Genomic DNA, 15,978 nt, shown 5'->3' on the forward strand with positions numbered 1-15,978 from the left:
CGATATAACATGGCAAAAATATAGAAATCATTACGAAAATTCTAAAAGATAACGATTTTCCTTTAGCTCTAATAAGAGGCTATATTCACGACCATTTTACAAAAGCTAACACGAATCAAACCTTTAATGATAAAACTAATAAAATATATAAGACATCCACATTTGTTCCGGGGCTAACAAATTGAATGAAATATTCCAAAATGTATGACCGTGAGAGATTTAAAATAGCATTTACTTATAATAATACCGTCCAAAAAATATTCAGTAATACAAAAGACAAAATAAACAAGAAAGGAAGGTTAAGTTCGGGTGTAACCGAACATTACATACTCAGTTGAGAGCTATGGTGACAAAATAAGGGAAAATCACCATGTACGAAAATGAACCTAGGGTAACCCTGGAATGTGTTTGTATGACATGTGTATCAAATGGAAAGTATTAAAGTGTATTTTAAGAGGGAGTAGGCCATAGTTCTATGGGGTGGACGCCATTTAGGGATATCGCCATAAAGGTGGACCAGGGCTGACTCTAGAATTTATTTGTACGATATGGGTATCAAATAAATAATAGTTTAAAAAAAACTAAAAAAACACGCTTTTATAGCAAACCGAACTACAAAATAGAAAATAAATTTCAATTAAAAAGAGTTTTTATAATAGTAGTAGAAGGTTAAACAATCGTTTATAGTTAATCACCTCAAAATAAAATTATAATAAAATTTAAGTTATTAACAGAATAATTTAATTCGCAGTAAAAAGCGTGGGGTGATTGATATTGAATGTTACAATCATTCTATTGGCAATTGCAGCAATGCAGAAGCTTGCGTGCAAAAAATTATCGTTGAATTTCTGGGAGTCTCAATTTCACCAACTGATATTGATCACTGTGTAGTGAAAAGCATAACAAACAAAAATGACTCATCGCGAAATCGTGATATTATATGCGTGCAGTTCTCTTCTAATGAAATCAAGAAAAGAGTAATGGCAGCTAGAAAAACCAAAGCACGTAAGCTGACTTCGGGCCACTTCGACCATTCTACAAACAACAGAATATATATAAATCATGCTCTCACACGTTATACTCGAGCTCTGTTTACTGCTGCGTATAAGATAAAAAAAGAGAAACGCTACAAATTCTTATGGATAGGGAAATCTAGTTTTCTGTTAAAAAAAAAGCTGAAAATGAGAGGGTTTTCAACATCAGAACATTCGATGACTTAAAGTTAGTTGCTGATTAGCTACTTTGTAGCTCTTTTATTTTATTTTTAAATCCTTACTCTTAAGAGTCGTATCTAATGTTCGATGACGTTCTGATAAATGATAACCCAATCATCGCTAATAAAAATATTCAGCATAGCTCGACCTCAGCAGGTAATAACGATTTATTATTTATCCATCAGAATATACGCAGCCTTAGGCAAAACTTTGACGTATTTGTTAGTTATCTAGATGCTTTGAGTGTCCAACCAGATGTAATTTTTCTAAGTGAAATCTGGATTTATTCGTACGGTTTAACATCATATATTAATGAACCAACACGAATAAACTCAGGTACTTGTATTGATCACGTTTTTTGTCGCTTTAAAGCTTCTCAGTGCAGAGACTGTTCTAGTTTTAATATGGACTTACAAGTGACCGATCACACGATGACCGGTTTACAGATAAAAAGAATTGCGTTAAGCAAACCAAATCTTAAGGGTACTCGTAAATCCCTAACTAAAGTTAACTTTACCAAGTTGAACTTAAAGCTACGTTTTGAAAGTTGGGCTACCGTATACGCTGAAAATGATATATCGCTAGCTTATGACATTTTTTTTTTTTTTTTTTTTTTTTTATGAGGTTTTCATAAAAACGTTAAAGGCTCATATTAACAGTTGCACTTATAATTTAAGCCTTTCAAAGAAAAATATTAGACTTAAACCTTGGATCACTCGGGATCTGTTAAATAAAATAAAGCTTAAAAATAAATTAAGGAAACGGTGTGCTAAGCGTCCCGGTAATGCAAGGCTTCGGTGCCGATACAATAAAATTAGTAAACAGACCAACAAGGAAATTAATTCGATACGCGATAACTTCGTAAAAAACTTGAATCAGTACTTGGCAACTCAAGAAAAGAATGAGGAGTGGTCAACACTATTCTAAATAAAAACTGCATTAAGGGTGATGAGCCAGTTGTATTGCGTACTGAAAATCAGCTAATTTCAGACACTGTAGAAGTAGCTGACAAATTTAACCAACACTTTACCACGATTGGTAATCTAAGTTCACGCAGCTGTGATTGTCAGTCTCCTCCCTCGTATAGTTGTGCTCAAAATAGCTTCTTTTTTAAAACCATTTCAAGCTTTGAAATTACTAAAATTATTAGCACACTGCAAAACTCGAGTTCGTGTGGTGAGGATGGTATTTCAAATATACTTCTCAAGAGAATATCTCTTAATATAGTTGATATATTGAAATACTTATTCAATGCCAGTATTACTCAAGGGATTTTTCCTGATATCCTTAAAAGCGCTGTTGTTATTCCGATTTTCAAAAACGGGGACAAGAGGGATGCAAACAACTATAGACCCATATCGCTACTCTCAGCTTTATAGAAAGTATTTGAAAAAGCAGTCAAAAAAAGAATTTTAAACTTTCTAGACAATTCAAACTTTTTCAGTCCTATGCAGTTTGGATTTCGTTTCGGCTTATCAACAGAAGACGCTCTGCTGAGTTTCTGCACAAATATTTACAGAGCTCTAGACGGTAAAAGAAACTGCGCTGGCCTATTTGTTGATGTAAAAAAAGCCTTTGACATGGTCGATAGAGATATTCTCTTGGATAAAATACACCATGCAGGCCTCTTTCTGACAGAATACAAAGAGTAAAAGTAGATAACAGTTACAGTAGCCCACTGTTTGTAAATCTGGGAGTACCCCAAGGTTCTGTTCTTGGTCCAATATTGTTCCTAATATACATCAATTCAATATTTTCCCTGCCATTTAAGGGCAAAACAACTGCGGTTGCAGATGGTCTGGCCATTGCGTACAGTACAACTAGTGAACTTGAATTAATATGTGACATTAACTTTGATTTGCATTTGCTGAGAGCTTGGTTTGCTTCACAGAAACTACTTGTTAGTAATAAAACGAAACTTATGTATTTTAGCCATGTTGCCAAAGAACTACCTAGCTGTGATATTATATTTCATGCCGAAGAATGCCTCCGATTTAACTTACACCATATGGAGTGCACTCAGAATGTTGCGATAAGTTATTTCGATTGCAATATTCAATGCAGCGACAACTGTTTCAGAGTTGATGTTGTTGAGAATTTTAAATATATTGGTATAATAATTGACAATCGTGTGAATTGGTCTGCGCACATCCATACATTGAAACAGTATTTTCTCTATACTACTAGGCAGTTCTATCGTCTCAAAAAGTGTTGCACTGTATCTACTTTAAAAACTGTTTACTACGGCATATTCCAATCTAAACTTCAATATGGTATCAGCTGCTGGGGTGGCGCCTCGGCAAATAAACTGTCACCACTTGTAACGATTCAAAAGGGAATTATTAGACGTATCTGTAGTGCAAAATATAGATCACACTCTATGCTGCTTTTTAGGAGACTGGATATATTACCGTGCCGTCATTTGTATTTATATAAAGTCATGAGTATTTTCTTTATTCGTTCAGGTTACTTGGAAAGCTTTCCCTCAGAAGTCTATAACTTACGTAGGAATATACTTCCAACTGTACAAATTCCGTATTCTAGAACATCACACTTTAGAAGCTTTTATATTTACACGTCGCGCAAGTTCTTCAACTCCCTTCCTAACACTGTACAGGTTATTAGAAATTTTAACTTCTTTCAAAAAACAGTTAAACTGTATCTGCTTGGACATAATCATTATGAACTGGAATCGCTGCTGAGGGCGATTTTATAAAAAATTAAAAATATAAAAATAATTTTACCTGAAGTTCTTTTTTAATAAATTTTTTTAGTATTAGTAAATATTTAATGTACACCCCACACAAAAACAAAAACAGTATATAATTATTGAAAATGGCATTAGTACTATTTTAATTCTTAAAATAATAATTGCCATCTACCTTTCGTAAGCTATGTTATAGTTAATGTGTTGAATACAATATGGAAATTTAAAATATGTACATAGCATTAAGAAAATGATTAATAAATGAAGTGAAGTGAAGTGAACTATCTGAGAGGGAAAATATGAAATGTAGTCAAATGCACCCCACGCTTTTTACTCTGAATTAAATTATTCTGTTAATAACTTAAATTTTATTATAATTTTATTTTGAGGTGATTAACTATAAACGATTGTTTAACCTTCTACTACTGTTATATAAACACTTTTTAATTGAAATTTATCTTCTATTTTTTAGTTCGGTTTGCTATAAAAGCGTGTTTTTTTAGTTTTTTTAAACTATTATTTATTTTTATTTTTTTAGTTCAAATAATTTTAAAAATTTTAGTCGAGAGTGGTGAAACCTCGAAACGCCACGGTCCATGGATGAATCCAACCCCACGGCACCGAAAAGGGCCAAGACGCAGGGAATCTGGACGCGGTCTTTCGCCGAAATTGCCAAGGGTCGGCAAATCAAACCTATAGCCATTCTAAGTGGTAATATGGCCAATTGACCTTATGGCCGTTCACCTTATATCAACACACCATCATATTAATGTATTGTCATCGAGCCTTGATATGTATGCAAAGTTTCAACCAAAGTTATGGCCGTTCAAAGTGGTAATAAGGCCAATTGACCTTATGGCCATTGACCTTATGTCAACACACCATCATATTAATGCATTGTGATCGAGCCTTGATATGTGTGCAAAGTTTCAATCAAACTTATGGCCATTCAAATTGGTAATAAGGCCAATTGACCTTATGGCCGTTGACCTTATGTCAACACACCATCATATTAATGCATTGTCATCGAGCCTTGATATGTGTGCAAAGTTTCAATCAAACTTATGGCCGTTCAAAGTGGTAATAAGGCCAATTGACCTTATGGCCGTTGACCTTATGTCACCACACCATCACAATAATGCATTGTCGTCGGTCCTTGATACGTATGCAAAGTTTCAAATTAATCAGGTTTCTAGAAACCGGTGAAAATTAAGCTCAAAAATTCCGCTACATACAGGCCAAGCTAATAAAAGCGTGTTAAGAAAGGGCTCCAGTATGCTCTTTCGTAGATGTGCCATGCATCCACTTCTATCATTAATAAAGGAATGCGTTTTTCGCATTATGTGGAAGATTTCAAATCTATGGCCATTTGTGGTGGTGATAAGTTCAATTGACCTTATGTCCGTTAAACTTATGTCAACCCACCATCACATTATTGCATTGTCATCGAGCCTTGATACGTGTGCAAAGTTTCAATCAAACTTATGGCCATTCAAAGTGGTAATAAGGCCAATTGACCTTATGGCCGTTGATCTTATGTTACCACACCATCACATTAATGCATTGTCATCGACCCTTGATACGTGTGCAAAGTTTCAATCAAACTTATGGCCATTCAAAGTGGTAATAAGGCCAATTGACTTTATGGCTGTTGACCTTATGTCAACACACCATCATATTAATGCATTGTCATCGAGCCTTGATATGTGTGCAAAGTTTCAATCAAACTTATGGCCATTCAAATTGGTAATAAGGCCAATTGACCTTATGGCTGTTGACCTTATGTCAACACACCATCATATTAATGCATTGTCATCGAGCCTTGATATGTGTGCAAAGTTTCAATCAAACTTATGGCCGTTCAAAGTGGTAATAAGGCCAATTGACCTTATGGCCGTTGACCTTATGTCAACCCACCATCACATTAATGCATTGTCATCGGTCCTTGATACGTATGCAAAGCTTCAAATTAATCAGAATTCTAGAAACCGGTGAAAATTAAGCTCAAAGATTCCGCTACATACAGGCCAAGCTAATAAAAGCGTGTTAATGAAAAGTGTTAATGAGTATTTTAAAAGGAAGTGGGCCTTAGTTCTATAGGTGGACGCCTTTTCGATATATCGCCATTAAGGTGGACCAGGGGTGACTCTAGAATTTGTTTGTACGATATGGGTATCAAATGAAAGGTGTTAATGAGTATTTTAAAAGGGAGTGGGCCTTAGTTCTATAGGTGGACGTCTTTTCGAGATATCGCCATAAAGGTGGACCAGGGGTGACTCTAGAATTTGTTTGTACGAGATGGGTATCAAATGAAAAGTCTTAATGAGTATTTTAAAAGGGAGTGGGCCTTAGTTCTATAGGTGGACGCCTTTTCGAGATATCACCATAAAGGTGGACCAGGGGTGACTCTAGAATTCGTTTGTACAATATGGGTATCAACCGAAAGGTGTTAATGAGTATTTTAAAAGGGAGTGGTGGTAGTTGTATATGTGAAGGCGTTTTCGAGATTTTGACCAAAATGTGGACCAGGGTGACCCAGAACACCATCTGTCGGGTACCGCTAATTTATTTATATATGTAATACCACGAATAGTATTCCTGCCAAGATTCCAAAGGCTTTTGATTTCGCCCTGCAGAACTTTTTCATTTTCTTCTACTTAATATGGTAGGTGTCACACCCATTTTGCAAAGTTTTTTTCTAAAGTTATATTTTGCGTCAATAAACCAATCCAATTACCATGTTTCATCCTTTTTTCGTATTTGGTATAGAATAATGGCATTTTTTTCATTTTTCGTAACTTTCGATATCAAAAAAGTGGGCGTGGTCAAGTCGGATTTCGGCCATTTTTTACACCAATACAAAGTCAGTTCAGTAAAGATATATCGATTTTTGCTCAAGTTATCGTGTTAACGGCCGAGCGGAAGGACAGACGGCCGACTGTGTATAAAACTGGGCGTGGCTTCAACCGATTTCGCCCTTTTTCACAGAAAACAGTTATCCTCCTAGAATCTAAGACCCTACCAAATTTCACAAGGATTGCTAAATTTTTGTTCGACTTATGGCATAAAAAGTATCCTAGAAAAATTAAATGAAAAGGGGCTAAGCCACGCCCATTTTGAAATTTTCTTTTATTTTTGTACTTTATTGCACCATATCATTACTGGAGTCGAATGTTGACATAAGTATATCAGATACTGTAAAGATATTAAATTTTTTGTTAAAATTTGACTTTAAAAAAAAAATTTGACTTTTCTTTAAAGTGGGCGGGGTCGTTCTCCGATTTTGCTAATTTTTATTAAGCATTCATATAGTAATAGGAGTAACGTTCCTGCCAATTTCATTATGATATCTTTAACGACTGCCAAATTACAGCTTGCAAAACTTTTAAATTACCTTCTTTTAAAAGTGGGCGATGCCACGCCCATTGTCAAAAATTTTACCAATTTTCTATTCTCCATCATAAGTTCAACTCACCTACCAAGTTTCATCGCTTTATCCGCTTTATCCGTCTTTTTCGGTTTTTCGAAATTTTCGATAATGAAAAAGTGGGCGTGGTTATAGTCCGATATCGTTCATTTTAAACAGCGATCTGAGACGAGTGCCCAGGAACCTACATACCAAATTTCATCAAGATACCTGAAAATTTACTCAAGTTATCGTGTTAACGGACAGAAGGACGGACGGACGGACAGACGGACATGGCTCAATAAAATTTTTTTTCGATACTGATGATTTTGATATATGGAAGTCTATATCTATCTCGATTCCTTTATACCTGTACAACCAACCGTTATCCAATCAAAGTTAATATACTCTGTGAGCTCTGCTCAACTGAGTATAAAAATATGACAAATCCGACGTTATATACCGGATTCCTTGCAAAAATGAGGGGTCCTATGCCCTAAGGTATACGTTGATATTACTAAGCTCAGACTAAAAACAAGGATTTCCGCGCATAATCAAATTTAAAAAATCGCGACCACCCTAATGAAAACAAAACAGCTTTAAGTCAGCATTCATGGCTCAATTATATGGTTGGCTCATCTCATCATCTGATTTTATTTATTTCATTGCATGGTCGATGGGATTGTCAACTGAGATGGCAAACTCAAAATGAAACCAACACATTGGCAAAGAGGATAAATATAATAAGAGCCGTCACTCGTTATTTTTTAGGCATTTACTCGATGTAAATTGTGAGGTAGTCGCTACTTTTGTTTTATGAGGGACATTTTTGAATTGCCTTCCATTTATCCATGCGGTGTTGTCACTTTATGCAAACGTGTTTTTTGGAAAGAGAATTAAATAATTAATTAAATACAGTCGGGAAAATAAACACAAATACCCTATGAAAATGTATAGAAGACATTTATAAACATCTCGCCCAAAAAAAAGTAGCGACTACCTCACAGTTTACATCGAGTAAATGCCTAAAAAATAACCAGTGACGGCTCTTATTATATTTATCCTCTTTGACATTGGCAACATTTTCTTACACATACAAAAACTGCTAAGTTTTATGTTTCCATTCCATACCATTCGCACAAACACCAATACACAGATTTTGACAGTTTGAACATATTTTGAACATGTTTTGTTATTGTACAGATGAGCCAACCATATATGTAGTTGAACCATGGCCAGCATTGCAGAGAAACCGGGCACACTCCAGATTTTGAGAACGTAGCAATAATGGCGGAACGATACAAGGTGGCAGCATGGGACAGCTGATTATAAACTTTTTTATTTGATTTGATACATACAGCGCAGTACGATTTTGATATTTGTCCATCGAATTTACAAAAACAAAGTACATAGAATTTTTATATATGTTTGTAGGTATGTAACCATGCTGCTACCTTGTATCGTTCCGCCATGGTACCAATAATGCTACAGGAGAAGCATTACAACAAAAGATACTGTTAACAATAACTGATATGGCAACCCTGCTAATATTTGCTTATGTCATATGTATAATAATACTTTACATTCTTTTTATACGCCAATTACACGGCACAAGTATCCTTGTGCCAATTACCAATTTGCACAAGGATTTGCCCGGTGTGTGCAGTGTTTGCGCTATTTGCGCAGAGAACTGCGCTAAAATCAAAACGATTTTGATATTTACGCATGCTGCAAAAATTGCACATGCTTTTTTCTTCGTGTGTGGTGAATGTTATACAGTTTACCTGTGGTTTCTGATAACATAACATCGCTTAAAAATTTTATTATCGAAGGCGTAAAGACCATATCTAGCTTGTACCAGGAATTCAATAAAAGTGAAAAAGCGTAATTATAAATAAAATGGAAAATAAACGCTCCTGGTGCCAGTTTTTTGACTTGTATCGTGAATTACCAGCACTGTGGAAAATAAGGAGTGCTGATTACAGCAATAGAACGCTAAAAAGCTAAAATTCATCTTATTGCCACAATCTTTCGGTTCCATATATTTAGGTAAAATTTTCAGATGTCCTGCAGCATTTGTAGGTGATAATGCGATCTTTTTTCTATTGCAGGTGAAACATTTGCTAGCTACATTTGTGTGCATAACTACACCACCTATTCTGTGGATGGTGTTACTGTTAAAGCCGATTTACAATCTAATACATTAAAACCCTGCGACTAGAGAACACTGTTGGAAAATCAGATATTGTATGGCGCTCGAATCTTGGCAAAAAAGGACGTTTGCAAACGAGTCAATTGCAACGATTGATATGTGCATATCAAGAACACTGAAATAGTTGATTCAATAACAATATTAATTTTACCATTGGTTTTATATTTCAGCCCTTTGAATACAAAGATGTACGCCTCGAAGTTATTGATGCACAAAATATTGTCAAAATAGGTGAAGCTTTTACGTTTGTTTGTCGTTTGTCCAATACTGCAGAACGTCCAATGGATTTAGTCGTCAAATTAGAAACACAACTTGAACTCAATTGTGATTATAGTGGTGCTGCAGAGTTTTCAATTGGTAAATTAGCATCCGGTGAACAACGTGAATTTCCGCTTACGGTGTGTCCAGCGCGTTTGGGACTTATCAAAATTAGTCCGTTGCTACTAACAAATATACTACAAAAGGAACAGTATATTATAGAAAAAGTGGTTGATGTATTTGTTGTAGATACAGATTATCATGAAGATGAAGCATTCCAAGTTAATAAATTTGTACGTTACGATAATGCAAGGCCAAAGCAAATGGAGGAGCATACGCTGCAGCTGCAAGTGGTTTGAGACAAGTTTTAAAGGACATGTACATATAAGCTATTTATAAGGTGTTGATGTATTTGGAGAAACATTTGAAATTGCTGGAAGTATTTCGTATTAGAAATGTGTAAGCATTTAGCAAACATTAGAAAAGCTATTGTTTGTATTTAATAGGTTTAAATAAAAATGTTACACTGTAAATTTAATCATAATTATCATACCGATGGGTTTGTATCACTGCGTTCACTGAACTTTGGACATCTTTCTTTACTTGTTGGAAAGGGTTTCTTAAGTTCATCTAAAATTTTTTCTTCCATTCAATCGGGTGGTATAAATTTGCCCCGTAAACTAGTTTTTGTTGTTGTAGCAATGTTTCGCCCCACCTAATAGCTGCGACCGATCACAAATTGTCATCAATATCCTCTAACGGGAGTCCAAGGAAACTTGCTGTTTCGACAGGGGTGGACCATAGTGAAAGGGGTGTTAGAGGCGTTGGTTCCACATTACAATTAAAGAGATGGTTGGTGTCATGTGGGGACACATTGCAAGCGGGGCATACATTTTGTATGTCGGGGTTGATTCTGGATATGTAAGAGTTTAACCTGTTATAGTATCCAGAACGAAGTTGAGCCAGAGTGACTCGTGTTTCCCTGGGGAGTATGCGTTCCTCTTCCACAAGTTTTGGGTACTGTTCCCTGAGTACTGGATCTAAACTGTTTTCAATTAGAAAAAAAACTCAGATAACTTCGACTGCCTGCGCTAAAGCAATTTTATTTTTCCTTTTTATTTCTGTTACCATTGTGTACGCCCCCCGGCGTACGATGCTATGGTAACTACTTCTGGTAGGGAAGGGAACTTGAGGTACTCATAATTAACCACTGGTTGGTTCATACATTTTTTTATTTTGACTCATAAATACAAATGTTAATACATATTATATTAGTTGCTTATTACTATTGGCATTTTTGTTTACGAGTTTATTATACACTTTATCTTGCCATGGAACCGTGCCAACAGAACTAAAATATATTCTAAATTTGTTTCTCATATGTTTTGCATTTGCGGATGCATTTCTAATTGCTGTGGAACTTAAAGAATCTAAGACATCTCCCTTTTCTTGCGATCCAGGTGTTTCGAAAGCTTCTGTGGTTTCCACATTTGAACAGGGCTCAGCAGTAAAATATGTTTCACATTTTGATTTACGCAAGAAGTTGTGCAAATAACAACACGCCAAAACAAATTTTGTGGATTTATCTGGCGAGAAATTTAAAGTATTCAAAAGGATTCTAAAACGCGAAACCAAGATTCCGAAAACATTTTCGACCAATCCACGTGCGCGCGATAGCCTATAATTAAATATTATATCACTCTTTTCGAGGGAGTTGTGGCTGAAAGGTTTCATTATATTTTCCATTAGTGGAAATGCGTCGTCAGCAACAAACACAAATGGCATTTTTTCATTATATCCTGGAAGCAATTCAGGTTTTGGTAGTCGTAATTTATTTTCTTTACGCTGCTTGAAAAACTTGGTTTGACTAAATAAACCAGCATCTGAAGCTCTTCCATTTGCACCAACATCGACCATCAAAAATTCATAATTTGCGTTTACTACAGCCATCATAATAATAGAGAAATGCTTTTTATAATTAAAGTAAAACGACCCCGACCCAGGTGGTTTTTTTATGTTAACGTGCTTGCCGTCAATCGCACCGATGCAGTGGGGAAAATTCCATCGCTGGTTAAAGGCGTTTGCTTCCATCTTCCACTCGTTTTCATTTGTTGGCAACTGTAAGATGATTGAAATGTACTAATTGTTTAAAATATGTAACAAATACCTTTATGTAGTCTTTTAGCTCTTCTATTATAGCATCACAAGTCTCGCTTACAATCTTGCCGATAGCTTGTGGAGAAATTGCTGTAAGGAATTTTAGGTCCTCAAAACTATTGCCGCTTGCCAAAAAACGCAATGTTAAAGTTAAACGATGACGCGCAGGAATAGCTTTCCTCATCACAGTGTCTCGTTTATTAATTCGATGCGCTACTTTAGACAAAAGTACTTCAAATGTTTCTTTATCCATTCTTACATAATTTTTAAAGTCACGTTGAGACGTAAACTCAAGTTCCCGAAGTAATTTTTTCTGTCCCAATACATTTCGTTTTTTATACCACAATTGTGACCAAATCCGTTTACCCTTTTGCTTTCTTTTCTTTCTTTTTAATGCAATCGAAAGAAGTAAAGCCGCACTTGCCTTCTTTATGCAATTAGAACACATGATTCGTTTGTTGCGCTAGTTTAAAAATGAATATTGCGCAGTGTTTTTGAGCCGTGTATGTCAAAATTCTCCTTTGCACAAATTTCGTCGTTTTATATTTGCGCATGGCTTTTGTGTCGTGTATGGGCCGTATTACTTCCTTTTACTTTGAACTCATCATTAAAGCCACTTGTGAATTTTCATCCGCTCGTTTGATTTGTACAGGTTATGGGCCCAGCCCACGTGCGTGTTCAAAGTACGATAAATGAACTAATACGAAAGCATACGTTGCTATAAGTTTTATTAAATTCTCGAGCTTAAAATAACATTCGTTGTGAAATGGCGGAGCAAACATTACAGGTGGTTGAGAAACTGCGCGGAAGCGAAAATTTTCATAAGTGGCGATTCGCAATTGAAAGCATATTGGAGCTGTGGGACCTCCATGGGTGCATTACCGATCCTGTTACTGAAAAAGATCAAAGAAAACTAAGAAAGGCGAGGGCGAAAATTATATTATCGGTAAACGAATCGATTTATGTACATATACAAAATCAGACAACGGCGTATGATGTTTGGAAAACGCTCCAAAACCTATACGACGATACCGGATTAACACGAAAAATCGGTTTACAACGGAAATTGATCACCACACGTCTAGAAAATTACGAATCTATGACTGTATATGTTAACCAACTCGTAAATACTTCGAATAAATTGTCCGGCATAGGATTCGATATAACCGACGATTGGCTGGATGCTGGCCGGACTTACTGATGACTTTAAGCCATTTATCATGGGAATCGAGAGCAGTGGTATAAAGATTACCAGCGAAAGCATAAAAAACAAGCTTCTTGATGGAGATTACGAAAAGCCATCAAGTGATGGCAAGGCATTGTTAAGTGTCAAGAAAAGGTTTGCAAAAACTAACAAGCGTAACCTCAAATGCTATAATTGCGGTCGAAAAGGCCATATTAGCAAAGAATGCAATCAAAGTACAAAAATTCGACAGCAAGCTAGTAACAAAAGCAAGGTGGCTTTCAGTGCCCATGAGAGTAGGGAGGGTGGTAGCAATCAGCAAGATTGGTGCATCGATAGCGGTACTTCCATTGCACATGACTCCTTGTAGAAGTCTTTTGTACAATTTTAAAGGCACACCTATTAGGGAAATAACAACAGCAAACAATGAAAAAATGGCTGCAAAAGGAATTGGTAGTGTCTCAATTCGTATAGGGTCATTTGAGATTGAAATGAAACGTGTTCTATATGTTCCTCAATTGACATCAAATTTGTTATCGCAACTCACTGAGAGGGGGAACCAAGTCATTTTTAACAAGGGCAATTGTAAGATAATTAGTCATAATAGCGAGTTGATTGCTAACGTTAATGGTTGCTCGGGTGTTTATAGACTTCGTACTCAATCGATTTCTTGTATGCTGGCGAAATCAGATGCAAGTGTAATGACGTGGCATCGCAGCTTGGGGCATTTAAACTATGCAGATTTATGTAAGTTAAAAAATGAGAAAGACTCGAATTTGTACTTCAGTGGCGATTCAAGTCAGTTGGCGAATTGTTCGGCTTGTTACGAGGGAAAGCAATCACGGCTGCTATTTAAACATGGAGGCAGCCGCAGTTCGGGTTTATTAGAGCTTATTCACTCTGACATATGCGGACCGATGGAGACAATGTCGTTTAGTGGTGCGAAATATTTTCTTTCATTCATAGACGACTACTCTCGCAAAGTTTTTGTATATTTCCTTAAAAATAAGTCTGATGTTGATTATTTTAAAGAGTTTAAAACATTAGTAGAGAAGAAATGCGGAAAGAGTATTAAAGCGATACGTATTGATAATGGCACAGAGTATATGGGTGAACAGTTTCAATCCCTCTGCCGCAAATCTGGCATTGTGCACCAGACGTCAGCAGTGTATACACCGGAGCAAAATGGGGTTGTTGAGCGATACAACCGAATGATTGTAGAACGTGCTAAGTGCATGTTGTTTGATGCTGGCCTTAAAAAAATGTATTGGGCAGAAGCTGTGATGGTCCATATACCAAAGCAACGTCGGTGTAAGTGGGATCGAAAATCGAAAAAGATGATTTTCGTAGGTTATAGTAACTTCACAAAAGGGTATCGCTGTATTGATCCTTTGACTTTTGTGGAGAGCGAACCGAGAACTGTTTCGTTTGTACCAATGGCTGAGCAAAATGAACTAATTTCAGTGAGGGCATTGGAAAAGGCTGATAGTGCTGATGCTATTGCGAATGACTCAATTAATAAGGCTGACAGTGCTGATGCCATTGCGAATGACTCAATTAATGAAACGTACAACGATGCTGCTGATGAAACTTATGTTCCTGATGAAAACATATCGTTACCTCAGTCAATACGGAAATCTTCACGAAATGCAGCAAAACGTGAATTTTCAAGTCAAGGGTATGTCAGTTATCTTGCGGCTTTACATAATATCTCAAGCGATCCACAAACAGTAGAAGAAGCTTTGTGTAGTTCAGATTGTGAACGTTGGAAATTAGTCATGCAGTGTGAGATAAAATCGCATGAAGAGAATGTAACGTGGATAATTTGCGAACTCCCTACCGGTCGTAAACCAATAAAATCAAGGTGGGTTTTCCAAACAAAGCGTGATGAAGACAACGCTATAACCCGGTACAAAGCACGTTTAGTGGCTAAAGGTTGTTCACAGCAGTTCGGCATTGATTATCAAGAGACTTATTCACCAGTGATGCGGTATACTTCGATACGGTACTTGATAGCACTAGCCGTGAAATTGGGTCTAAAAATCGACCAGCTAGATGCTGTTACTGCATACCTGCAGAGCGTATTATCAGAGGACGTTTACATGGAGCTCCCTGACGGTTGCGTCGAATACAGTGGACAAATATGCAAACTTCAAAAGGCTGTTTACGGATTAAAACAGAGTGGTACAGAGTGGAATATGTTGCTCGATAAAACTTTACAATCTTTGGGCTTGCAGAAATCCAAAAACGATTCGTGTGTCTACTTTAAACGAGACGTGAAACTGATACTCGCTATATATGTTGACGATATATTGGTGTTTTGGGATGATCCTTCAGTCCGCGACGAATTTGTAAAGGAGCTGACTACTAAATTTAAAATGAAACATTTAGGTGTGGCTAAAAATTGCATTGGTTTTAATATCACATATGATGACAACGGAATTTATTTAGACCAACAAAAATACGCAAAAGAGATTTTAAACAGATTTGGTATGGCGGATTCGAAATCGGTATCAACACCGAGCGATGTTAATCAAAAACTATCGGCCGAGATGGGCATAGAGGAGCTGGTAAACGTGCCTTATCAAGAGGCGGTAGGGTGCTTGTTGTATTTGGCTCAAGGTACTCGACCGGATATCGCGTTCGCAGTCAACGATGTTAGTCGATTCAACACTAAGCATTCAAAGTCATTGGATTGCTGTTAAACGCATTTTCAGGTATATAAGAGGTACTATTAAATACAAATTATCTTTCTGCAGATCCGAAGATCTCGTGGGTTATTCGGATGCTGACTGGGCTTCCGACATCGATAAACGCCGTTCATGCAGTGGATATGTATTT

The 15,978-nt window shown here is 36.5% G+C and overlaps 3 protein-coding genes and 1 long non-coding RNA gene across 18 annotated transcripts in view; 2 read left to right on the forward strand and 2 right to left on the reverse strand.

Annotated features, from left to right (window-relative positions):
• LOC137251808 (FGGY carbohydrate kinase domain-containing protein) overlaps positions 1-15,978 on the forward strand; it is a 204,417-nt gene that overhangs the window by 104,830 nt on the left and 83,609 nt on the right. The window lies entirely within an intron of this gene.
• Positions 1-15,978, reverse strand: part of LOC137251811 (probable trafficking protein particle complex subunit 13 homolog) — a 121,150-nt gene that overhangs the window by 57,208 nt on the left and 47,964 nt on the right. The window lies entirely within an intron of this gene.
• LOC137253942 (uncharacterized) lies at positions 8,744-10,279 on the forward strand. The gene is made up of 3 exons (XR_010953933.1): positions 8,744-9,376; positions 9,439-9,638; positions 9,710-10,279. It is a non-coding gene; the product is annotated as an uncharacterized lncRNA (long non-coding RNA).
• Positions 10,986-12,512, reverse strand: LOC137253943 (putative nuclease HARBI1). Its single transcript, XM_067791549.1, has 2 exons — positions 11,965-12,512; positions 10,986-11,915 (listed from the first exon to the last, which is right to left on the reverse strand). The coding sequence occupies exons 1-2, from the start codon at positions 12,400-12,402 to the stop codon at positions 11,064-11,066; spliced, it is 1,290 nt and encodes a 429-aa protein (XP_067647650.1). The 5' UTR covers positions 12,403-12,512; the 3' UTR covers positions 10,986-11,063.

Source organism: Eurosta solidaginis, chromosome 5 (assembly GCF_040869045.1).
Source record: "Eurosta solidaginis isolate ZX-2024a chromosome 5, ASM4086904v1, whole genome shotgun sequence".
Taxonomy (NCBI): Eukaryota; Metazoa; Arthropoda; class Insecta; order Diptera; family Tephritidae; genus Eurosta; species Eurosta solidaginis.